The sequence below is a fragment of the Leuresthes tenuis genome, unplaced genomic scaffold (genome assembly GCF_036924035.1).
Source record: "Leuresthes tenuis unplaced genomic scaffold, fLeuTen1.0.hap1 SCAF_20, whole genome shotgun sequence".
NCBI lineage: Eukaryota > Metazoa > Chordata > Actinopteri > Atheriniformes > Atherinopsidae > Leuresthes > Leuresthes tenuis.
In genome coordinates this window covers 14,011,532-14,036,536 of record NW_027325374.1, presented here as the reverse complement: position 1 = coordinate 14,036,536, position 25,005 = coordinate 14,011,532, and the positions used below count along the sequence as shown (strand labels likewise).

The 25,005-nt window shown below is 39.1% G+C and overlaps 1 protein-coding gene across 1 annotated transcript; it reads left to right on the top strand.

Annotated features, from left to right (window-relative positions):
- The first annotated feature begins 5,144 nt into the window (after window positions 1–5,144).
- Window positions 5,145–24,443, top strand: plekha4 (pleckstrin homology domain containing A4). Its single transcript, XM_072373659.1, has 24 exons — window positions 5,145–5,407; window positions 8,709–8,778; window positions 8,886–8,984; window positions 9,074–9,146; window positions 9,249–9,349; window positions 15,008–15,126; window positions 15,224–15,433; window positions 15,535–15,844; window positions 16,527–16,586; window positions 16,814–16,957; window positions 17,554–17,613; window positions 17,730–17,810; window positions 18,128–18,280; window positions 18,468–18,566; window positions 18,816–18,924; window positions 19,852–19,925; window positions 20,249–20,347; window positions 20,430–20,520; window positions 20,721–20,776; window positions 21,251–21,385; window positions 21,521–21,898; window positions 22,380–22,501; window positions 22,587–22,693; window positions 22,779–24,443. Exons 1-24 carry the CDS (start codon window positions 5,367–5,369, stop codon window positions 23,945–23,947), a joined length of 3,960 nt encoding a protein of 1,319 aa, XP_072229760.1. The 5' UTR covers window positions 5,145–5,366; the 3' UTR covers window positions 23,948–24,443.
- The last annotated feature ends 562 nt before the right edge of the window (window positions 24,444–25,005 follow it).

Sequence of the window (25,005 nt, the reverse complement as noted above, 5' to 3'; positions counted from 1 at the left end):
AATATTTGCTTAACTGACAATAAATCAAACACATTGCATACTCACATACCTGTATGCATATGTAACCTCTAACATTCAGTTATGATCAAAGACCTCCAAATGTGATTTATGCACAGGCTCCTGTGACAAGTACAGTGATAATTCAGAGGGAGCGACCTCATCTCTTAGACCTCTATGTCTGGTACAAACATCCATCGTGAACCAAAGAAGACAAAACTGGAGAGCATGAGCCAAGAATAATCACACCCGGAGTGTAACTGCCCTGCATATGTACAGGATGTTTGAGCTTATGCCAGACATGTGAGTGAGTTGTAATTTAAAGCTCATCCCATGCAAAGTGGCACAAGTGACATATTTAGATTGACATATAGGTTAGAGAGGAGAGTGTCCCACATTTCATGCTGCTGTGTGAACACGCCATGCAAGCAAGACAGTCTGAATATGGCTAAATTGAAAAGTCACAAGGAGTATAAAGCTTTAGCAGCAAATTCAGCTGACCAATATGTTTTTTTTTCTCTATCTGTTTGTCCTGTTGAATCAGAGGAGTGAATGAAATAACCCTTTGCATTGGTCAGTTATCGACATCATCTTACAGAGAATCAGTTTTTCTCAGCTGTCCTTGTGTCATCAACCTCTCCTCAAATAGAATTTATGAGCTTCATGTGAACACTTGACAAGTTGCAGTCAGTAGCGGCTTCATAATTACATTCTCAATGTGCTCCCTTGTATTATTCCCATTTGGCCCTGTGTCATCCTATTACTATGAAACGCTCATTAATTCTGACACTATTGGACCCAGAAGATTTGCTGTCATGTAGTTACTGGCTTACAATCAAGCTGTCTTCATTCTAACTTGGCCTGGGGGACATTTAACATATCACTAGATTATATATAGTTGCACTTAATTGAGAAAAACATTTAGTGTTTTTGTTGTGTCTTGTTTAGTCTTTTTGATAACTTTTGTCATGTAAGAGCCAGTTATCCATATTGTATTTTCTCATTCTTTGCATAGTACAGAACTTGTCTCAGACATATTTATCTTTCTTTAAATAACTCTATCGTTGCCTCCTAAACGTCATGACAACCATTCAAAACGTGTTTGTTTCGCTATCATTAGCTGCCATCACATATGAAGATGCAGCATATAGGGAATTAACTGATTTGTGTTTTATAATCATTGTATTTCAGTCAGGCGATCGATCGGTGTTTCTTTTTGAGAGACAGATTGTGCCTTTACCCTATAAAGACTGCATTTAAAATCAATATACAGTACATTCCTATATATTCATGCACATGTTAGAGGACTATTTGTCTGTATCTTTAGTTTCAGCTTCTACACTCCTGAGTTCAGTGTACATTTGACTGATTGTTTAAATAAGCAGCTATTTCAGCAACATTCCAGTGCCATCAACATCCAGAAAGGTGTTTTTAAGGTAGAGAAGCCTTAGAGCCTGGAGATTGCAACCGTTCACTGTTGGATTTTCAGCCTTGGCCCTTGAGCACCGATTTCTCTGGATTTTCTAAATTTGTTGATGCTTCATGCTCTTGATGATGAAAAAGGTTTTTGGCACCTTACACTGAGAAACATTCTTCTAATATTTGTCCACTCAGTCTTTCATTTCCTCTGTCCAAATACTTTTGTTAAAAAAAAAGAAAGAAAAGAAAAAGTTATCGACCATCTGTGCTGAATTCTGTGAATTCATACTTTATAAAGTTACATTTTCCATTTTTTTAAATCTTGGTACTTTTATTGGTATTTGTGGTTTTAGATTTTTTTGTTTCATTCTCAATTATAGGATGATTGTTGGTTCATCTACAGTATGAGTAGCTATGTGTTAGGGTCAGTGGTGTTTTTCTATACTTAAAGCAACACCATCACCTGGTGTCCTGCTGATGCATTACAAGTCAGATATGTAGGAAATCATTTATCTGTAACTGTCATACAATGAGAGTAGCATAGAACTTTTCCATGCACTTTTAACATATTCAACCAGTCTACATACTGATGTGTGTCAGTTTTGTAAAACAGTCAGTTGAGGCTGTGTGTGAGCTGCATCTGCTGAATGGCTTTAAGATTCTAAAAATCTTCAGTATAGACTGACAGGAAAGGAATTTCAATAAAACTGTATGTAACACGCTGTCTTCCAGATACATTGCATTTGGGACATAATGAAACACGAGTGCAATTACCGTACATGAGGAAGGCCAGAGAAGACAGTGAAAATGTTGATCTTACATTGGGCTGAAAGTAGATTTTGAATCCAACTAATCATTTATATAATAAAGGTGTACCCCGCCTCTCGCCCAACGACAGCTAGGCTCCAGCCCCCTCGTGATCCTAAACTGGATTAAGCGGGTATAGAAAATGGATGGATGGATGGACGATGCGTACAATGAACAACAATGATCAGTTTCTGAAGTGGGAAAGAATGCTGTAGAGCCAAATCAATGAAAACATGACACTTGAAAAATCATCTGAAAATATTTTTGCATAAATGTAATTCTGAATTAGTCAGCAAGACACTTCACATAAATGAAAAACGTTTTCCTAAAACATGAGCTTTACTAATTGATTACTGCGTTAAATGAGATGATCAGAGGCCATGTGGTTATCAGTCAGAAAAGCAGACTGTGAAGTACCCAAGTCAATTTTCATAAAGGAAGAAGTCATTTATGCAGGTTTCATGTTCACAAGAGGATCACATAAAAAGTTTACTTTAGTTTTGTTCATTTCTTACCACCATACAAAGGTATATAACGACTGTTTCATGTCCTATCACATATATAAATCTGAAAGTCCTCATATGAAACAGTGTTGCAATTACAACAACTGTTGTATTACAGCATTAAAGTTTGATTTATGCAGTGGCTTATAATGCTGGATAGTATGACACGATAATACTGTGACTATGGGATTAGTATGGACAGCCAAAAGAACTGCATTTCCCATACACATTGAAGCTACCGATCCTTTTTCCTGTATGCGAGTGCCCCACTGGTTGCTCAGTGTATAACAGAGGATAACAGTCACCATGCAGCTGTCAGTCAGCTGGTTGGTTTTGTAGCATGCTCATAAGGGGGATCATAAATATCTGCAGGCAGACTGACTTGTCCTCTGTGAGAACAGAACATCCTGGCATCTCAGGTCACAACCTTCCTGGTCCAAACCAAATGGCCTGAACAAGTGAGACCCTAATTATAAGATGGCATGATTACCATTTGAGTAATGACTGCACTGTTCTGTTGAGGTTGCAGGATTTTGAGCAACAGCACTGACCATTTTTTTTTTTTTCTCACGACACTACTTGGGCAATTAAACAGGCTGCTCAGTTTAGACTTGACATTCCTCTAGCTTACCACTCTTATCAAACCACTTAAAATATCTCTGATATACTCCTCTTGTAGTGCAAAATCGCTCGCTCTCCTGAAGAACGACCATGGCCTGCTGCTGAATATCAGCTCTCACTCTCTGTTTGACTGCTTTTAGGTTTTGGATATTAGCCATAATCTTTAACGCTCTCACTCCTTCCGACTTATTATGCTGCATATCTGTTTACTTAATGGTGGATTAGCTGTGTAATCTTTTTATCTGAGTTTTTCAGGCAAATTGAGAGTTATGGTGGCACTGAAAATATGTGAAGAACACAAGATTCTGACTAAGCGCAACAGAGGCCCTAAATAAAATCCAACCATCTGGGGAAAAAGCTTTTGCTTTCAAGCCTTCACACACTATTCATGTTTCAATGGAATTATTGATATCTAAATGCAACAATAAACAACTTCACTAAAGTTTTTATGACTGTACCTTCAATAAATTGTATGATTTTAATTTTTCCATATTAGAGAAATTTAGTGTAAATGATCCAGAATCTGCTATTTTCATCCAGTATCAAAATGGCACAAATTTATTTTTTATGAATAGAAATACTTCATATGAAAGATATAAAACTCAGTTGAACTTTGATCATGAGTGATATATATCATTTTTCAGTGAACGCTGCCATATATAAGTGTATAAATGTACTTTACGCCCCTCGTTCTTGCTTCATTTTGCTGACATACCGTAGATTAATCGAAGGGTTATTTTACATACAGAGGAGATTTTGGAATTTGGATATCTCCAAAAATTAATAGATAAATTAGCCGATTTAACATCACTTTAAGGTCTTGTTTTTAGCAAAAAACTAATGTTATATAAATCAGTTTATGAATGATATATGAATAAATCACTATCGAAAGCTTTCAAATATCGATGAGTCCTACATATGTAAGTGCTGATGATGCGAAGATTTCTGAATCAGAGAATGACGGAAAAACTCATTTTTGCTCTAAAATTTCCCACAACAACCAACCTCCATCTATCCAACCATTTTCCATACCAGCTTAATCCAGTTCACAGTTGGAGGGAGACTCGAGCCCATCCCAGCTGTCATCAGGGTACATCCTGGACAGGCTGCCAGTCCATCACAGGGCCAACACAGACACAAATAAGACAAGAACCTCGTTATGCAGTTTTTGTGAGGCTGGTCTGCCCAAAGACACTTTGGCACATGGAGACGCTAGATAATACCAAGACCATGACATAACTTGTCTTCTTGTTCATAGTTTTTGTTGTTGTTGATCAAATAAGTACATTAAAATATCATTTAACTTATGTAATATATTTAACTGACACCTGTGGCATTGATAATCAGAAGATAACCATATAACAAAACTTACATTTTAACTGGAAAAAATAAATCATCGATTAAACTTTGATGAACGTGTGGAATACCTACACTAATTCAACCATATTATTTTATCTTGTTTATACTACAGTATGAGATGGCTATGTTTCTTTTGTTCTTAGTTAAATTGTAATAATTGTCCACTCTAGTAGACATAATGCATCAAAGAGCAATTATCCAAATCTCTCTTTGACGTAAATGAGACTTTGCATTTCACAGTTTACCGATACCAAACCATGCAAAGGGCGAAACAGAAGAATGAAACAGCTGTTTTATCGTAAATTCCTGAGTCACAAACCCACACTCAGCAAAAGACAGAGAGGCTGTCAAGGGCAGGGTGAGAGGAAGAGGGAGGGACATTGAACAAGAAAGAAGAAGAGGGGGGAGGAAGAAAGAAGCTGCTCACAGAGAGTGCACTGTTAGAGGACAGAAAAGCAGAGCAGCATAGGTAGAGCACCCATCAAACACTAAGTCACAACAAAGTGAAACTGGGAGCAACAGAAAGGCTGCTTCCCAAGTACGAAGAGCGAAAGTGTACAGCAGCAGAGTGTTGGGACTGTTTGGGAAACAGGAGTTTGTGGTAGCCACGACCGGGGCAGCCAAGACTGAGAAGATGCTGTGAGGAAGCGCGCCAAAGTGATGGAGCTTAAAGCAGCCAGCAGGCGAGCACAATTAGTCAGGTACGGCAATATGGCATCTTTAATGTGGTTTATGTCACATGTGATTTTGAGAATGGCAACAGTTACTGTTCTAAAAACAAAAAAGAAAAAAAAGAAGAAATTTTTTTCTTATTGATGATTTTTGAAATCTTTATTGATTTTATTTTACTTTGACAAGTTTGAAATAAAACCTTTTCAATCTTTTACACGTTCATCAGGAATCCTGTTCTTCAAAGTTAACAGTCCTGTGAACCAGCTTGGCTGATAGGATGCACTGTCGCTGAGATATTTCAGGCCCACTTAAGGATTTTTTTGTCAGCTGTGCCAAGCTCTGGTGCCCCAGCTGTAGTTACTCATCTCGTCTTTTTCAATTTGAAATATGCAGTAAATCAAAATTCCTGCTCTTAATATTAGGCAGCTAACTTGATATATGAGGAAGTAGATTCCATCACAATTTTACTAATCTATGCATTGGAAGACATAGAAATGTCGGAGACATGCAAATGTTTTGTTAGGAGACAAAGTATTATTTTCCACACAAATGTATTCAACATGCTCTCTGACCATATTCACATGATGCTCCGGAGTCCTCGGGCATCACAAAGCTCACTCTGTGCGGTACACAGACCCACCTTTTGTCCTCCCCTACATCCCTCTTTAGCATTTTAAGTCTTCTCCACTTTGAGCAAGAGACCCCCGCTGATTAAGAAGGAGATTTTCCGAATATTTCACAACACCCACAAAACCCCCGGTGGCTACGAAGCCGTTAGTCTCTGCTCACATCACTTACAAAGAGTCGACTGTTTCAGTACATTTACTTGGAGTTTCACTGGTTGGGGATTGTGGTCAAAGCTGGCACCAGCTGTGGATGCCAAAACTTGTCAAACCTCGTGGTCACCCACAAGTGCTTATAGATGCTCCGTGTGAAATGTGTCTCGTGATGTTTTTATCTTTGAGTTCATCTGTGGTTCTGTGTCACTGAGGTCAGCAAGAAGCCTAAATGTAGATAGGTTGAAAAATAAAGATTTATAAAAGAAAAATCTGTAGAGAGAGAAATTGAAAATGGGAATGACTCCATTTATTAGTCAAGTGAGTTTGTAATTAGATTGACCGTAATTTCAAAAGCTGTATGGGCGCATAAAGATAAATTAAATGAATTAAGAGTGTGTATCTCGCACTTAAAAGACAATTAGATTCAGATCTAGATACATGAGCTATGATGCGATATAGAGATGATGCATTTTTAAACAGAACACATTCCTAGCTGAAGTGTGGTCTTACACAGTTCCTAAAATTTAACATAGATGTTCATTCTTTTTTATTGTAAATCAAAACAAACCATTTCTAAGAATGTGTCATTGGTTTGCTATCTTCAAATACAGCTATATTAATAAAAGATAAGAAAAAGTATTTATTTCTTTCCTCATTGCACAGGAAAAAATATTTAACAGTTGTTGTTTAACTCTGTTCTTTACTTTGATGTACAAGTCTGATACATATTTGTCCGTGAAATGTTGTTCACTATCTTGTACTTTGACTTTAATGCATCTACTGCTGTCATTCTCAACCGTACATTAAATTGCATATCCATCACAAAAAGTCGAGCAATGACCTTTCACCTCGCTGAGGTGTGGCTAAGTCTTCGGTATCTGTATTTCTATTTGTTCTGTCGTCTCACCAGTTCAAACCTGTCATACTACCACTGTACTTAACAGATAATATTCAAACTTTGGCCAGAGTATCTTGTAACATGCAGTATATTCCACTTTCACTGCTAAATCCAAGCAGGGCATCCTTCGAGTGGGCAAATTACCATTAAAATTACATGAATACCCAACTCACTTGGCACACCATCACCATGTGCTGGAGTAAGTAATGGTATCAACCCACTCCGACAATTTACTCTGGCACTCAAATCTTGCAATAAATTTGTGCAGGATCTACGGCAAAAGCCCAAATCATCTGACTTTTATGTTTTGAACTGGACCATTGACTTGTTTATGGCACATTTTATTAGATCTAGGGTTCCACATGCTGATGTGATCACATCTGTAAGGTTACAATCAGGTCCTCATAAAGATTCATCTTTACACCCCCAACGTAAGTGTAAACTGCAAATACAGTGTACATTATTCATAAACATATTGAATGCTAGAGAACACATACATACCATACATAAAGAAGTTTTACATAAATATAGGATGTATAGTTCTGTTAACATACAAACAAAGGATTACAAAAATAGATTATATATATATGTCTATATACACATATAGATTATCATATCACATATACATTACATAAAAACAAAAATAATTCAATTTATGAGGAAAATTGTAAAGACATTTTTGCTTTGTATACACAGTTTATGTGGAATATCTAATTTCGTCATCATTATTATTATTTTTTTTCAGGTTCTGACTACACAAAAATACCTACTGGTTATATATTTAGAAATTATGGTAAAGTGTCTGAGTATCTTAAATTGGAAGTTGGGGAAAAAATGTTAAAAAAGCTACAATTTCACAGAGTACAAAACAGACTTCCACAGTTTACTGGATAGGAAAATGGCAGCATGTTCAAATACAAAGTGGTAATGTGTCATGACTGGAAAATACCACAATCACAGACAGCCCCACGCCTCTTGACATGTTTGTCCACAACACAGCACTTTACTTTCCCACCACCATGCTCCTCATTTAGGTTTTCTGTCCTCAGCACTCCACAATGCAGTTCCACAGTTTGGCACACATTTCAGACGTTGCTTCTCATTCCTGCCCGTCCCCTGCTGCCAGATTGTTTTTCACACAATCTTGGCCCCTCCCTGCTACCACAGCGACGCAGCTGTCACCTGTCAGTATCATGGTGGGGAAACGCGCTGGCCTGTTATGGCCCAGAATAGAATAACGGGAGAGTTTTGCTGGAAGTAGGCGAGCATAACATCGACAGTCTAAGAGAATGAACAGTTGACCAGGGAAAACATCCAAACTATATAGGAATGTGGCATGTGTATGTTTAAAGGCTTTAGAGGCTGTCCTGGGAGTGACTGGCTGCTTCCACAGAGACTGGTTTCAGATTGTATTGGTAAGGCTTCATGTTTTCACCTCACCATTTTATTTCACTGTGTATGCAGGGCTTTTTTGGAGTTGCTTGTAAACTGTGGTAGTGATTCATTGAAAAAAAACTTTAACTGGTAATAATATTTAGAGCTTTCATATAGTTTTCTGATTGTACTGGGCTTTCTATTCCTTTTCCTCTTCTGTTTATTCTTTTTGTCATTATTTGTGCTGTGGTCTAACTGAACGTTTGTGTTTTCCATTAGAATGGATGACCAGGACAGAGTAAGCCAAGCGTCCAGCGTGGCCACAATTTCTTACTTTCCTGTCATGGCGGTTTGTTTTCCTACTTTTACAGCTCTTTGTTACTGTGCATAGATGGTTTAATGGGTGTATGTGAATACATATATGTGCATAAAAATCCTTCCCTCCTCTGATGGCAGGAAAGTGATGGAAAGGTGCAAACATTTGGGAAAAGATGCCAAGCTGCCAAAAGAGACCCCAATTGCCCTGTTGTCATCAGAGGGTGGCTCAACAAAAAAGTACATTTTCTTGCATTTCTTCTTAACACCTTCCTCATGCCTTGCAGAATTGTGAGTGATTTTTTTTGGTGCAAACCTTCCCTCTGCAGGATAGCTCTGGTTTGAAGCTATGGAAGAGAAGATGGTTCGTCCTCTCCAACTACTGTCTGTATTACTACAAAGGTAGGAACTACAGTTGTAACCCAGTGATTCGCTTTCAGGTTCACTGAGCAAAGTGTTTCTATTTCTTTTTTTATTTACTTACTTTTTCCCCCCCTGAATCAGATAGTAGAGAAGAATTAGTGCTGGGCAGCATCCCACTCCCAAGCTACAAAATCCTGTTCTGCACGCCACGAGAATGCAAGAACAGAAAATTCACCTTCAAGGTATCAACGTATTGTTACTCAACATTCTGATAATAGGTCACAGTCGTACGTATGAATAGAATGCAAACATTTTTGACGGTCTGACGGCTTTGCTTTGCGGTAAGACGTATTGCATCACTTCCTGTTGCTTTGTGTGTGTGCACTGTGACAGTTCTCGCTCTTCTTGAACTACTAATAATCACCTTATTTCTCCCTATAATTTACACATCTTGCATAGTTAACTCTATCCCATACTTGTTATATTCTAACGCTCACTCTTACAGATCTTTAGTTTTTATTTTTCACTTTTTAGCGTTGTGTCTGGTTCTCTAGCTTAGCATGGCTACCAGTTCTCTTCCTCTATCTCCTGCTTTCACCTGCTCCTTGTGTCAGATGTTTAGTTACTCCTCTGCCTCCTTTAGTGGTAATGGTACATGTAACAAATGTAGTCTTTTTGTAGTTTTGGAGGCAAGGTTATCTGAATTGGAAGCTCGGCTCTGCACTGTTGAAAACCACCCGATAGCGAGCCAGGCCCCTTTAGTCAGTGCGGAGCCACCTAGCGTAGCTAGCTCTGTTAGTCGTCCCCGAGCAGATCCCGAGCAGCCGGGACTTAAGAGTGGCTGGGTGACTGTCAGGAAGAGGAGTCATAGTCCTAAAGTCAAGCCCGTGGTTCACCATCAACCTGTCCACGTTTCTAATAGATTTTCTCCACTCAGCGACACACACGCTGAGGACAAAACCCTGGTAATTGGCAGCTCTATAGTCAGAAACGTGGCATTAGAGACACCAGCGACCATAGTCAAATGCATTCCAGGGGCCAGAGCGGGCGACATAGAATCCTATTTAAAACTGCTGGCTAAGGATAAACGTAAATACGGTAAAATAGTTATTCACGTCGGCGGTAATGACACCCGGTTACGCCAATCGGAGGTCACTAAAATTAATGTTGCATCGGTGTGTAATTTTGCCAAAACAATGTCGGACTCCGTAGTTTTCTCTGGACCCCTGCCAAATCTGACCAGTGATGACATGTTTAGCCGCATGTCCTCATTCAATCGCTGGTTGTCTAGATGGTGTCCAGCAAACAACGTGGGCTACATAGATAATTGGCAATCTTTCTGGAGAAAACCTGGTCTGATGAGGAGAGACGGCATCCATCCCACTTTGGAAGGAGCGGCTCTCATTTCTAGAAATATGGACGAATTTATTAGTCATCCAAAAACATGACATCCCAAGGTTGAGACCAGGATGCAGAGTTGTAGTCTTACACACTTCTCTGCGGCTTCCCACCTGATGCTGCCCCCCCCTCAATCAAAAAACACAAAAGGAGCAAATCCTCTTGTGCAAAAAAAAATTAAAACAAAAACTTTAACTGAACAAAAACATCAAACTATTAAATGTGGTTTGCTGAATATTAGATCTCTCCCTTTGAAGTCTCTGTTAGTGAATGATTTGATTTGTGATCATCATATTGATATATTTTGTCTTACAGAAACCTGGCTGCAGCAGGAGGATCATGTTAGCATTAATGAATCAACTCCCTCTGACTATTTAAATGTTCATGTTCCTAGAACCACAGGCAGAGGAGGAGGAGTGGCAGCTATCTTCAGATCAGGGTTACTAATCAGTCCTAGACCCAAGATTAGTTTTAGCTCTTTTGAATCTCTGATTCTCAGTTTTTCCCACCCAAAGTGGAAATCACAAAAACCTCTTGTGTTTGTTGTTGTGTATCGTCCACCTGGCCCTTATTCTGAGTTTCTGTCTGAATTCTCAGAGTTTTTATCCCAGTTAGTGGTGAGTACAGATAAAGTCATTGTAGTGGGTGACTTTAATATTCATGTAGATGTTGAAAATGACAGCCTAAATATTAACTTTAATTCTATATTAGACTCTATTGGATTTTCTCAAAGTGTTCACAGACCTACTCACTGCCTTAATCATACCCTTGACCTTGTGCTGACTTATGGCATTGAGAGTGAACAGTTAACAGTGTTCCCTCATAACCCTGTCTTGTCTGACCATTTTTTAATAACTTTTGAATTTACATTACTTGACTACACGGTTTCTGAGAAGAATTCTACATATAGAAGGTGTCTGTCAGAGAATGCTGTAACCAGATTTAAAGAGTTGATTTCATCATCCTTTTCTTCACTGCCATGTGCTGATATGACACAGGATGGCTACCTAAATTTTACTCCAGTAGAACTTGACTCTCTTGTTGACAGCACTACAGCTTCAATGCGTACAACACTGGACAATGTTGCCCCTCTGAAAAGGAAGGTAATCAGTCAGAAGAGGTTGGCTCCTTGGTATAATTCACAGCTGCGTGCGTTAAAGCAGACTGCAAGAAAGCTGGAGAGACAGTGGCGTTCCTCTAATTTAGAAGAGTCTCAATTAGTCTGGAAAGATAGTTTAATAACGTATAAGAAAGCACTTCGTAAAGCTAGAACTGCGTATTATTCATTATTGATAGAAGAGAATAAGAATAATCCCAGGTTTCTTTTCAGCACTGTTGCCAGGCTGACAAAGAGTCCGAGCTCTGTTGAGCCATGTATTCCTTTAACTCTCAGCAGTGATGATTTCATGAGATTCTTCATCAATAAAATTGTTTCTATCAGAGAGAAGATTAATGGAATCCTTCCCATTATTATCACTGATGTATCATCAAGTAGAGCAGCTTTAGAAGTATCTTTCGAACCTGAATTGTATTTAGACAGCTTCTGTCCAGTTGATCTTTCTGAGCTAACAACAGCAATAGTCTCTTCTAAACCATCAACTTGTATGTTAGACCCAATCCCAACCAGACTGTTCAAGGAGGTTTTCCCCTTAATTGACACTTCCATATTGGATTTGATCAATCGGTCTTTGTTGACAGGATATGTACCTCAGACTTTTAAGGTTGCTGTAATTAAACCTTTACTTAAAAAACCTACTCTTGATTCAGAAGTGTTGGCTAATTATCGACCTATATCCAATCTCCCTTTTTTGTCCAAAGTTCTTGAAAAAATAGTTGCAGTTCAACTTTGTGATCATTTACATAGAAATAATCTGTTTGAAGAGTTTCAGTCAGGATTCAGAGTGCATCATAGCACAGAAACAGCACTGGTGAAAGTTACCAATGATCTCCTGTTAGCCTCTGATAGCGGACTTGTTTCTGTGCTTGTCCTGTTGGATCTCAGTGCTGCATTTGATACGATCGATCACAGCATTCTGTTACAGAGACTTGAACATGTTATTGGGATTAAAGGAACTGCATTAGGCTGGTTTAAGTCATATTTATCTGATAGATTCCAGTTTGTTCTTGTAAATGAGGAATCTTCCTCACACGTTGGAGTAAGTCATGGAGTTCCTCAGGGTTCTGTGCTTGGACCGATTCTTTTTACTTTATACATGCTTCCATTAGGTAACATTATCAGACAGCATGGCATAAATTTCCATTGTTATGCTGATGATACTCAGCTGTACTTATCTATGAAACCAGATGAAACCTACAGGTTGGTCAGGCTACAAGCCTGTCTTAAAGACATAAAGACCTGGATGACTCAGAACTGTCTGCTTTTAAATTCAGACAAAACTGAAGTTGTTCTCTTTGGACCTGAGCGCTTCAGGGAGAAATTGTCTAGTTATATAGTTACTCTAGATGGTATTTCCTTGGCTTCTAGTTCTACAGTGAGGAACCTTGGAGTTATTTTTGACCAGAATTTATCATTTGACGCACATATAAAACTGGTTTCTAGGACTGCCTTCTTTCACCTTCGTAATATTGCTAAAATCAGGAACATCCTGTCTCAGGGTGATGCAGAGAAACTAGTTCATGCATTTGTTACTTCAAGATTGGACTACTGTAATTCCTTATTATTGGGCTGTCCCACATATTCTCTGAAAAGCCTCCAGCTGATCCAAAATGCTGCAGCCAGAGTTCTGATGAGAACTAACAGGAGAGATCATGTTTCTCCAGTTTTAGCTTCTCTTCATTGGCTCCCTGTTAAATTCAGAATAGAATTTAAGATTCTTCTTCTGACATATAAAGTTCTTAATGACCGAGCTCCATCATATCTTAAAGATTTAATTGTAAGATATTTTCCTAACAGAGCACTTCGCTCCCAAACTGCAGGTTTACTTGTTGTTCCCAGAGTTTCTAAAAGTAGAATGGGAGGTAGAGCCTTCAGTTATCAGGCCCCTCTCTTGTGGAATAAGCTGCCAGTAAATGTCCGGGAAGCAGACACCCTTTCCACTTTTAAGATTAGGCTTAAAACTTTTCTTTTTGATAAAGCTTATAGTTAGGGATGGCTCAGGTAATCCTGAAACATCCCATAGTTAAGCTGCTATAGGCTTAGACTGCTGGGGGACCTCATCTGTCACACCTTTCCTCACTTTGCTCTCTTTTTCCCCCTGTTTAATTTCAAAATTGATTTTATGTACATGTGACATTATTGTGGTTATTAACCTATGTTTCCCTGTTCCAACAGATATCCTTTGAATGGCGTTATGGTGTTTTTCCCCCCTCTTTTCCCTCTTTTCTGTCTTCTCAAACCCCAGCTGGTCGAGGCGGATGGCCACCCTTCCTGAGTCTGGTTCTGCCAGAGGTTTCTTCCTGTTAAAAGGGAGTCGTTCCTTTCCACAGTTGCCACAGGCACGCTCAGGACGGGAGATTGGACTGAAGACACATTTCGGTGCAATCTGTTGGTTTCCTTAGCTAGGATATTAATTTTTTGAATTAGCTCTATATGAATTAATTGGATTATGATTACAATGAATTGAATTCCAATTGGCTTGAATTGGACTATATTACTTAAGTGCCTTGAGATGACAATTGTTGTAATCTGGCGCTATATAAATAAAATTGAATTGAATTGAATTTTTGGACAACTGATAAAAAACTGATAGAAAAAATATGTTTTCTGTGTATAGCTAAGCCAGTACAAGAAAATGTGATTTTGAAAAGGCACTGAGTTAAACATGACACACTTCTTTAATATTTCAAGCAATATTACTTTTTAATTTCACTTCTTTTAATATTCAACAAAGGGAATGGAATCCAAACAAACCCACTTTTCCAAATATTACAGCTTCCAAATGTTTTTGTTTCATTTGTAGTCTGAAGAAAATCCTAGCTCATGTATCTTGTTCACCTTTTGCCTATTTTTCCTGCAAAAGGCTCCTTTTTTCGAGGTGCATCTTGCATACATTGCTTTGTTGGAGTCTGTCCATAAATGTTCAAAGATGCTCAGAGTTGAGTGCCACTTCTCAAGGTATACTATTGTAGACTGTAAAGTGTGTATAGGATCATTATCCTGTTGCATCCAGTTCTGGTTATCTTCAGTTTTTTTTACAGATAGTCTATATCTAATTAAATCCATTCTTCCTTCTTCAAGTGAACTGTCCCCTCACCAACTGATGGATCATTAGCCCATAATATGGTTGAAATGAACTGTGCCTCACAGTTTGAGAAAATTCTTTCTAAAATGCATGAATCTTGTTTAGATTAGCATATTTCTAACATATTTCTTTCTTTTGGAGATTACTTCCTCTTCTATTCGCTTAAACATTCATAATACCAAAAAATCTTGAGAAGCCCAAACTTTTGCATCAAACTGTACATGATTAACATAAAATTTTGCTTTTGAGTAATATTTAAAACTACATAAATCATGGAACATATATGTTTTTGTGAAATAGGTGGTACACCAGGGAATGCGCTCCTATTTCTTTAGCGCTGACACTCAGGAGGATATGTTGGGTTGGGTTCGAGCCCTCAGTCAATCTGCTGCAATGGAGCCAGACAGCACAATGAACAGGTACAACTCTGAGGTTTTCAGACGCTGAATATCAAAAACTCTTCATGTTTGCACTAAGCAAATCTTCTTGTGCTCCATCTTCTTCCGATCCATTCAGGCGTTGCTCAAGTTATCAGGACTTTACACAGATTGGTGGCAGCAGTGAATCAGTGGAATTCACCAGATCCCCCTCAGAAGAGGAGAGTCCCTCCCAAAAACACAAGCATGTCAGCAGGACTCTGAGTGAACCAAGTCACCTCAGTGGTGGGAGAATGGGGAGGTCTCACTCAGAGCAGAGGGGGAGGCGGAGTGCACACAGAAACAGAAGGTTGTCAGATCATCTCTGCATTTGAACAGGACCTCCTGTTGGTTCATGGTACTCAGAAGGCAGATAAAAACATCTGTTTTGTGTTTGTGGTGTTTTCACAGCCCGTCAAACAGAACACCGAGCCCTCCTGATTTAAGCAGAAGAAGATCTGCTGGTCCAAACAAAGAGGACAACTATCTTCCTGATGAAACCACACCACCACAAACAGAAATTGTGGGGGCAGGTTCTTTAAATTCAAGAGGACAGCTGGGATCACGACCTCATACACCAGTGGGAAGGGTTGACATTCGACCCCATGACGACCCAATCATGGTACCACAGACCCTGTACTATGCACCGGCCTCACCTAAGTCGGAGTTCAAATCCGCTCCTACTACTCCAGTGACAGAAAGGTGGCAAAGCCTAAGCAAGGTTTGATCTTATTGGCTTTTGTTTGTTTAGTTTTTTTTAATCATAGAATATTAGCCTGCTTTCATCATGAATTATAAAAGCTAATATAGCTCCCCTCAGTGGGCAATAAGTTTGTTTAGTATGTTAGTTTCTTGTGACATGTGATACATATGTACCACATCAACCTAAATCATTTCAAATGACTTTTTCTATTCAGTGAAATGGGGATGTTACTGTTTTGTTTTTCTAATGAAAGAGGCAATCTGAAGTTACTCTTCCTTACTACAAAGTATTGTTCATTCTCATCGTGAAGGATCTCTCCAAAGTTTTATCATCATAATTCATCTCTGTCTGGGCTTGAAAACATACATTTATAAACTCAACTGAACTATTTCAAAACTGGGCATGCGGCATTTGAAGAAAAATAGGCCAGGAGTTTTAATGACAGATGTTCTAGGTGAGAGACAATATATGCTTTTGACCTGCATAAAAACCTGAACAAAAAGCCACTGCATCATACAGCCCTCTTTTCACAAATGTGATGTACAGTCTTGCAAGTACTCAGATTATAAAAGAGGAAAACAGCAAGGAAAGTAATGGGAAATTATTTTGGAACCTGGAAACAGATTAGAAAGTAAGATGCTCAGTTAAATGTCCCTTTGAATTGGTAAAATCATATGATTTTTTTATTCTTTCTTTACAGCCTGCACCCATATATGGTTCTGTACATCATGCACAAAGTGGACGAAGACCTTTGGGAAAGGTGACTATATCTAACACACACACACACACACGCACACACACTTTAGCCACAGCTAAAGTAGCTGAAGCAGTTCATTGTAACTGGCAATCAGTGTTATTCAGCAAAGCCTCTTTTTATGGGTTATTGAAGTCATAAATGACATTGATTTGTCTTGTTCTGTACAGAAGCACAGTATGTTTAGTATTTCATGTGTTCTCTTTTCATGTGCATGCTATCTCTTCCTTCAGAGCCACTCTACAGGGGCAGACTTATTGCCCCCTTTACCCCCCTCATCGAGAGCCACACATGCTTCACACCCCCCACACCACCACCACCACCACCATCACCATCACCGCAGCCATTTATCTGTTTGTGTGCTACCGCCAGCTATGGTACAGCCCTGCCCGTGGAAATACGTTACGTTCTTATGGCACTGTTGTGTTGTGCAGCTTCGTCAATGGTTTTGTGATGTTTGTTTTATGTCATTCCCCCTTTAAAAAAAGCTGTGCAGGCTTTAAACGTTTCTGCTACATTTCTGTTATATGTTTCAGTCACTTGTTTTGTGTCCATGTGTTTTTTTGTGTTACTAATAAATTCTGTTTGTCACTATTACTGTTTTTAATAGTATTATGTTATATCTTAGGTCATGACATCTGTTATGTGTGGTTTGTCTCTGCATTGCCAAGATTTTGCTTCACGTAATGGCTACACACAGTTGCTGTTTGTTCAATTTCAAATGGTCATAAGTAAGTACATTTTTTATTTTAATTTCCTTTGGATTCTGGACCAAACTCAAAATATGTGGCTTTAGCGTGCTGAAGCTTGTGCAGCTCATCATTCCATGAGAGCACTGAAACAACTTACACATTAAACTTTACTGTGTTCAGAAAAATAGTTTCACATATATAGACAAACACGAAATATTTGAATGAAAGTATTTTAAAATGCGCTGTTGAAGAAAAAACGCTGACTTTTTGACACTTTTCAGGCTTCTAAACCAGACCCGAGGGAACTGCCTCCGATCCGGCCTCTTGAAAGTGATGCAGATGTAAGTGTTTACAGTTTAGCGATTCGATTTAAAAGTCACCAGAATCCAGTGCAATAAGTGTAGCTTAATTATACATTTCTTCCTGAGTGGACATGAGTTTGGCTTTCCCTCTTCAGGCTGTGCTGACAAGGTTGTGTGGGTGTGACAAGCTGCTACAGTCTCTGTCTGTAGAACTGGCTCAGCTGCAAATGGATAAGGTCAGTAATAATAAATTAGCATATTCCCCGAATTTTAAACCTATAAAAGCTCATGAACAACTTACTGGATATAGATGACCTGAAAGTTTCTGAAATATTTTGTTAATTCCTACTGGATTCCAGAAATGTGAACTAACCAAACAACTTAAGGAATTAATCACCAACTTTTGCTCAAACTTCGAAAATGAATGACTGTACTTGACCAAGAAATAGGAAATAGAATTGGAACACTACAATTTTGTAGTGCCATGATACAAAAAAATATATGCATTCATTTGGTAAATAATAATGATATGAAACTTATGTCACTGTTTCAGGACGGTGTCCAGTGTGCATTAGAAGTGTCCAGACTGCAAGTTGAAGAGTGGAAGAGCCAGGGTCCCCGGGCCCTTGAAGAAGCTCTGACCCAGAAGGCTTTGCTACAAGAGGAGCTGGTTACAATCCGGGCAAGAATGTGTGATGTGTCATTGGTGAGTAACAAGCCCAGAGCTTGTTTAATGTCAAGTATCACACAGGTAGAAAGAGATTCTGTTCATCTAAAGTTGGATACTTCATTATCTTTTAATCATTCGTTTAGTAATTAATTAATTTATTCATTAATTTATTCATTCAATGACGTCATTGTTTTTTCACAAAACCTCCTGTCTCTTTGTTAAGGAAATGGAGCGCGTTTGGAGTCAATATGAGAGAATGGAGAGTGAACTGACTGTTATCCGTTCACATCTTCAGCACATCTGTAACTTTGGAATGCCACAGGTATTCTCAGATAACAATCTGGATATTGTTCAAAACTAAAACAAGGCTTTATGAATATGTGCACTGCATCTATTGCAAAAGCTCCATCTTTGAAAATGTATCTATAGCTGGAGATAAAGTCGTTTGGACAATATCTTGTTTGTGCATATTGTTTGTGCATAGTGCTGATGCATAAGCCAAAGGTGTGCCCCCTCCAAGCCTTCTGTTCACGCCAGGTGAAACCTCACAAGTCTGCTTCTTTCTGATAAGGAGCAGTCACAAGCTCAGAGGGAGCTGTGGATGATGGAGGACATTCTTGCCGGACTGAAGGTCAACAGAGATCAATACTGTTTCCTGCTGGGACTGCAAAGACATTATAGTAAGTCCAACTGTGTGGCATCTTTACATCGATGTAGTTAGTAGCTTATGAGCAGGACTTATAAACAACATAAATATTAAAGTGGATGGGTCTTTTGTGCTTTATTTATTTTTTTCTACAAGATGATTTGCTGTTTTGTCCCTCATTTTCCCACACGCACACACACACGCACAATACCAGCGGTCTCCATCACGGATTGACTTGAGGAGCTGGTACAAAAGGCTGCAGTAAAACAGCAAAGACTTGAAAATTGTACAGTTACAAAAGTTTTCTTACTCAGCTCCTTGCATACAGCTTAAGTTTTGCATCCACTTTCCAGATGTTACTGGTGTCTTACTTGGCCAGAAGTGCTTGTAGTAGGAAGGGGAAGAAACCTTTTCCTGCTAGAGTTTGCATGTTTGCATGTACTCATCCAATACAATGCTTTCAACAATCAACATACTTTTTTACTTCCCTCCCTCTCGCGACTCCTTACTGGTTGGGGCTAAGTGCAACATGCTAAGAATTCATGTACATGTTTGGGTCTTTGTGTTACAAAATTCATAGTTAGACAATTACAAAATTCTGCACACATTTTCATTGTCATGCATCTCCACTTGCACCGTGTTACACACAGAAAGCATCAGTCTGCAGATGCAGAGTAGAAGCTGAGTTTAATCAAAAGGTGAAGGTCTTCTCTACATATGAATAAATGAATGATAACTTGGGACTAAACAAGAAAACCTTTACCAAACAGCAAGCTGCTCAGTAAAGTGATGTCACATTGCATAAGTTAATGTTTTGAAATCTAGAAACTCGAAACCATTGCTCACTACTGCCAGTTGAGGTCAGTAATGAGTTTAGTTTTCTGATCCATTTTGGTTATTCACTTGAAACATAAGTGCGCACAAACAAACAGTTTCAAGACATTTTCTGTCTCGCCCTCAGTGTATCAGTCCCCAGGTCCACATCCTGGATCCCCAGGTTCTCCCACAGAGCGGTTGCAGAGTGGACTGCCAATGGTAAAGCTTTTGTTTTTAATTCCATTGTCAGTGTCTACTGATGTTTGCTCGCAGCTTTTGAACAAACAGAACTGTTATCCACTCAAGGTGATTCTTTTCATACAATCTACTGACATCGGTTGGCATGATTTTTGAGCCCACGTGGGGTTTCTTACAACATCTGGAGCAACAAAATATCAATATTCATGCCATTAAAAATGTATCGACTGAAAAGTAGGGTATGCACTAGGCAATGTTCACTTTAATTGTCTCATATGCATATACAATAGATCTTTGGTCATTGCTTCACAGTTTTAAACATGAACATGTGACTACATTTTTAGGATATGGAACAAGAGCCACCAGTCCGCCCACCATTACCCCTGGAGCTACAGGAGAGTCACCAAAGCAGGGACCAGAGCTGGAGGGAGTTACCATATGAGGTGGGAAGTGTAACTTTATGTTATCTGTTGTATGAAGAGGAAAGTCACGTTTCACTGTGCTTTTCCTCTGTTTATATTTCAGGGAATCTACAGCCATGTTGTTGACTCAGGGCGCAGAGGAGGAAACAGCCAGCCTGACCTCCTTAATGTGAAAGCACAGAGAGATGCATCCGGTTGGCACAAACATACTCAGTACTAATAGACAACATGAAATACAGTGTGCTGCATTTATACAGATATTTTCTGTCAGCTGTTTTATTTTGCCTCCCACCCTCATATTTCCTATTTCTTTCTCTTTATATTTATCTTCTACCAACAACCGTTTCTCACTGCCTTTATCCACTTCTCTTCTCTATTTTCCCTTCATCTTCAGAATCTCAATCTGGCTCAAAGTGGATCCCACCAGATACAACCAACCAATCAACCAAGGTTTGATTCGTCATAATTCCCATATGCTGTTTTGCAGAGTGAGCCAAAATGCTCTAAATATAGAAGCAGTCAAAGATGATTTTTCCTAATTGCAATCACAGCCAAACTCCCAATTCTTTGATTCCTTCGTCTTCCTTGCAATTGGGGCATGTTGCAATGCCTGCTCTAGACGAGAGGGGGAAGCAGAGGTTCGTGTCTCAGGACAGCAGCACTACATCACTACAGACACCCAACCTCCCCTTCTCCTGTCACAGGCATGCACATATAGTACTGATACATACAGTCAAACATAGCATTAATTTTTTATGTATGCATACATGCTCCTCTGTAGGATCAGACACAAGCACAAAGACACAGTAATTGTTTATTCAACTCAGCCATGCATTCTGGCATTATATCGAACAGTATATATATGTATCTGAGGTACAGGGTCCATAAATTATTCCTATTCTAATCGGCTTATATCTTCTCTAGAGAATGAAGATGAAGATGAGTGAAGAGGAGCAAATTGAGAGAATCAAAAGGAATCAGCAGAGGTTGACTAACAAGAGAAAACCTTCAATACCTGCTCAGGGTGCCCAAAGTCAAAGTTCAGAAGCAAGAGAAGAGGTTTGCCAAATTTTTAATAACTACAATAAAATTGTGATGATTCAATTGCGATTAATTCAATAATTTTGAATATTTATGTCGCATGTAGTACAAGTATACAAGGTTATTTTACTAATCGTTCTATCAATTTCTCAGGCCCCCTTTCCCTTAAGGGTGACACGAGTTGTTACAGCTGTACTACCATCCTCACTTGTGGCCAGAAGAGTTTCTGTTGAGGATCCTCCAGCCGAGCTCGACACTCCGCTGCCCGAGCAGATCCTCCCTGAGATGCAGCAAAGACTGACTGAGCAGAACAAAAAACTGCTGAGCAAACCACCCAGGCGGCTGCTGTTGGAGAACCCTGATCCAAACCAGGATCAGCATGTTACGAAGACAAGCAGACAGCAGCATCAAGGAGGATCCAGCGTCTCCAAAATAGAGTCAGTGAGCAGAGCTGAGGAAACAGAAGCGCCAAGCAATCAAGTTCAAGAAAGAACTGGTTCAGGAGATGGACGTGAAAGCTTGAATGTCAGGGTAAGAAAGGAATAACGTGTTTTTAAAAATTTTTATTCACAATGGTTAAATAACAAAGATCATATAAAAAACACACTGATCTATTACAATAGATTTAATGTGACCTAACTCTTGCTTTAACTGGCATTTGATTTACCTACTTCCTTGACTTGTGCTTGTGAGTGTTATGTGTGATTATTACAACATTATGTTTGGGTTTCATGGAAATTTTATTAAACTTTAGGAAACTTGTCATGTACATTTGATGAAGGAGAGAGAATAGTTCAGAGAGGTGGAAATTCCTGTTGTTTTTAGAAAATTCAAAATACGGAAATTCAAGAATCAATTTGATGTGGATTCCTATGATGCCTATGACACTAAACAGAAATTTAGGTTTTACGTACAATATCAGCATGATTTTTAAAAATGATAATGTAATTCATATAGATCTCTGTATACATCACGGTAATATGCACACTTTAATGTAGAATCATTTAAACAGGCAGAAGAACAGTCCTCTGCCCCTCTGACCCCTGACATAGACCCTGACTGTAGTCTGAGTCCTGAGCAGCGAGATGCCAAGCTCCGACGAGTGGAGCGCATACGAGAAAGAGTCATGCGGAGGTGGGATTATTTATTTTTTTAATGTTGATTTATGTGCTTTACATAAATTAAAGCATCCACAAATTGGTTGTTGTCTATCTATCAGTGCAGCCAGAGAGAGTGCTACTCCAGACAACCAACACCCAGTCAGGGCAAAGAGGAAAGAGGCTCACCAGGTGCCCCTTGATGCAGCTAGAAAACAAAGGAAAGCAGGTATGAATATAAAATTTACCGGCACAGATCTCAGAATACGTTAACTATTACATAACCAACAAATCTGGTCATGTCCCATTTTCAGGCCAAGATGGCTATGAGAGCTGTGGGGATAACTTAAGTAGTTCAGCACAACTTCAGTTTTCTAGTCCAACATCTCAGGATGAAGATGAAGAGCATCAATATGTTAAATTTATAAGTCAGGCAAGGTTTGAGAACAGAACACACCACAGTGGGAGAGCAGCGGCTGCCATGACTAAAATCAAACGCCCAGATTCATCGTATCACATCTCATCTGTGACTGTCTACCAGAAAGATGGAGGCAAAGGATTTATAAGTTGTAATAATGATGAGCAGGAAAAGTTTCAAGAACACACTGCCGATGATGATGAAAATAATTTCACGTCCTCCGATCTAAGAGCTAAGTGGTTCCTCTCCACCAACCAGTGGCAAGGGTTCATCCCTTTACAGATCCCTGCTTTTGAAACCGTTCACAATGAGGAGATAGAAGACATCAACAACCAGCCATTTTCCTCTGATGACATCAATGATTCCATTGAAATGTCATCAACAGTGAGTGAAAGTCTGGAAAAAATGAAAGAGAACCATTCACTCTTCTATAAGCTTGCATGTGATATCAGCATTTCAGACTCAGACATAACAAAGAATGATGCTCAAACATCGTCCAAACCCGAAGAGGAAGAAATGCTATTAGCTGTTAAATCACTGTCAACCAGTAAGGTGGGGACACTGTCTGATCTAAAGAGCAAGGATTCCATTCAGTATTCATCATCAGATGAAAATGGTCTGACTAAAAATCCCCAAGATTCAACAGCTGAAAACCATGGTAATGCAGTGTTAAAGATTTCAGAGAATCCACCATGTGTTCATGAAAATATAACTCAACAACAATCTGAGGACAACATTGGGCAAGTGGGCGAGTTGAAAGTTATAGAGACTGTCAGTGGGGCTTGTGTTCAGGGCAGTGATTCTGATCAGATGCTGGATAACTGTCCAAAGACACGAGAGGAGCCCAGTGGGATGAACGAGTTGGATGACAGGAAAGTGGACCAAGAGAGATCAGAAGAATTGAAGAAATGTACAAGTTTAAGCAAGCAGAACAGTGAGAACGACCAAGAACGAGACAACAAACACTCCATCAGCCTGTCAAACTCTGCATATGAGGGCAGAGGGTTGATTCGGAGTGCATCTTTTGGGAAGCCGAGAGTAACAGTATTAAGGACAAGTTTGTAGAAACAAGACGGTGGCGGCTCAAGAAGCTTAGGTGAATGAACTCTGGAATGACACAAACATCGTTAAGTGCATGTTGAAAAATCCCAGCTGATGATTTCAGCAGACAGAGGGAGTTTGAGCCTAACTTGAGTTAGACATTGTATCACGGGAACATACAATATTAGAATCAGTAATAATATTTTGTAAACTTGAACATTTCCATGTATCAGAATATATGAGTAGACACTGATGGAAAGTCTTAATATCTCATAAAAAAAAAATATTTCAGTTTGTGGTAAACACCAAATACCTTATGTACAGGTACTGTCAGGTACACGTTCAATATTTAAGACTAACACTTTCATTCCTTCTAAGATATGCATCTAACATACCACAAGACTTGGATAAATAATGGCTGATTTTGGTTGGCAACATAATCCTGTTATCTCCACTGTAACAACCTGTGTTTTGTATCTCAGACATCCTGATTAATAAACAAACTGTGTGCTATATTATAGTCAGGACTGCTTTACAGTAAATGTGCAAGAATCACATTTATGCTCCATCTCCCCACAACCAAATGAGGGTCTCCCGGATGCTCAGTTGCGGCTCTCTGAAGAGACCTGATGCAGAATTACATGGAGCCAGGGAAAATGCCTTTGTCACTTTAAATCCTTGCCGTGTCTCAGTCGATGACATCATTGTCTGAGAACACATTACATCACCCCTTCCCAGGCTCTCTCTCTTAAAGACAGCACCACCTTATGTTTACTGGAGCACACAAACTACACACACATATGCAGACGTACACACTCAACAAGACCCACTGATCTGTTTGCAAATGTGATATCTCTATCAGCATGCATATTATTAGCAGTGAGGGCACATTGAATGCATGGGTCAGTGGATTCATTTTATGTGGATGGCAGCTTTAAGCACGGTAATCATATACTTTAAATGGGTATTTCCATAAATGTAATACAATTAAATGGAATGACATTTATCTTAAGCATATTATATGCATAATTTAAAATTTTCGGCATGCATTCCCCACCACGCTACAGACAGTCAAAGCTTCC

Excerpts from the sequence above, each read along its gene's own strand:
- plekha4 (XM_072373659.1), top strand. The coding sequence starts at position 5,367 with ATGGAGCTTAAAGCAGCCAGCAGGCGAGCACAATTAGTCAG. Across the intron at positions 8,779-8,885 it reads CTTACTTTCCTGTCATGGCG|GAAAGTGATGGAAAGGTGCA; the intron begins GTTTGTTTTCCT and ends CTCTGATGGCAG. Across the intron at positions 21,899-22,379 it reads GTGAAAGCTTGAATGTCAGG|GCAGAAGAACAGTCCTCTGC; the intron begins GTAAGAAAGGAA and ends TCATTTAAACAG.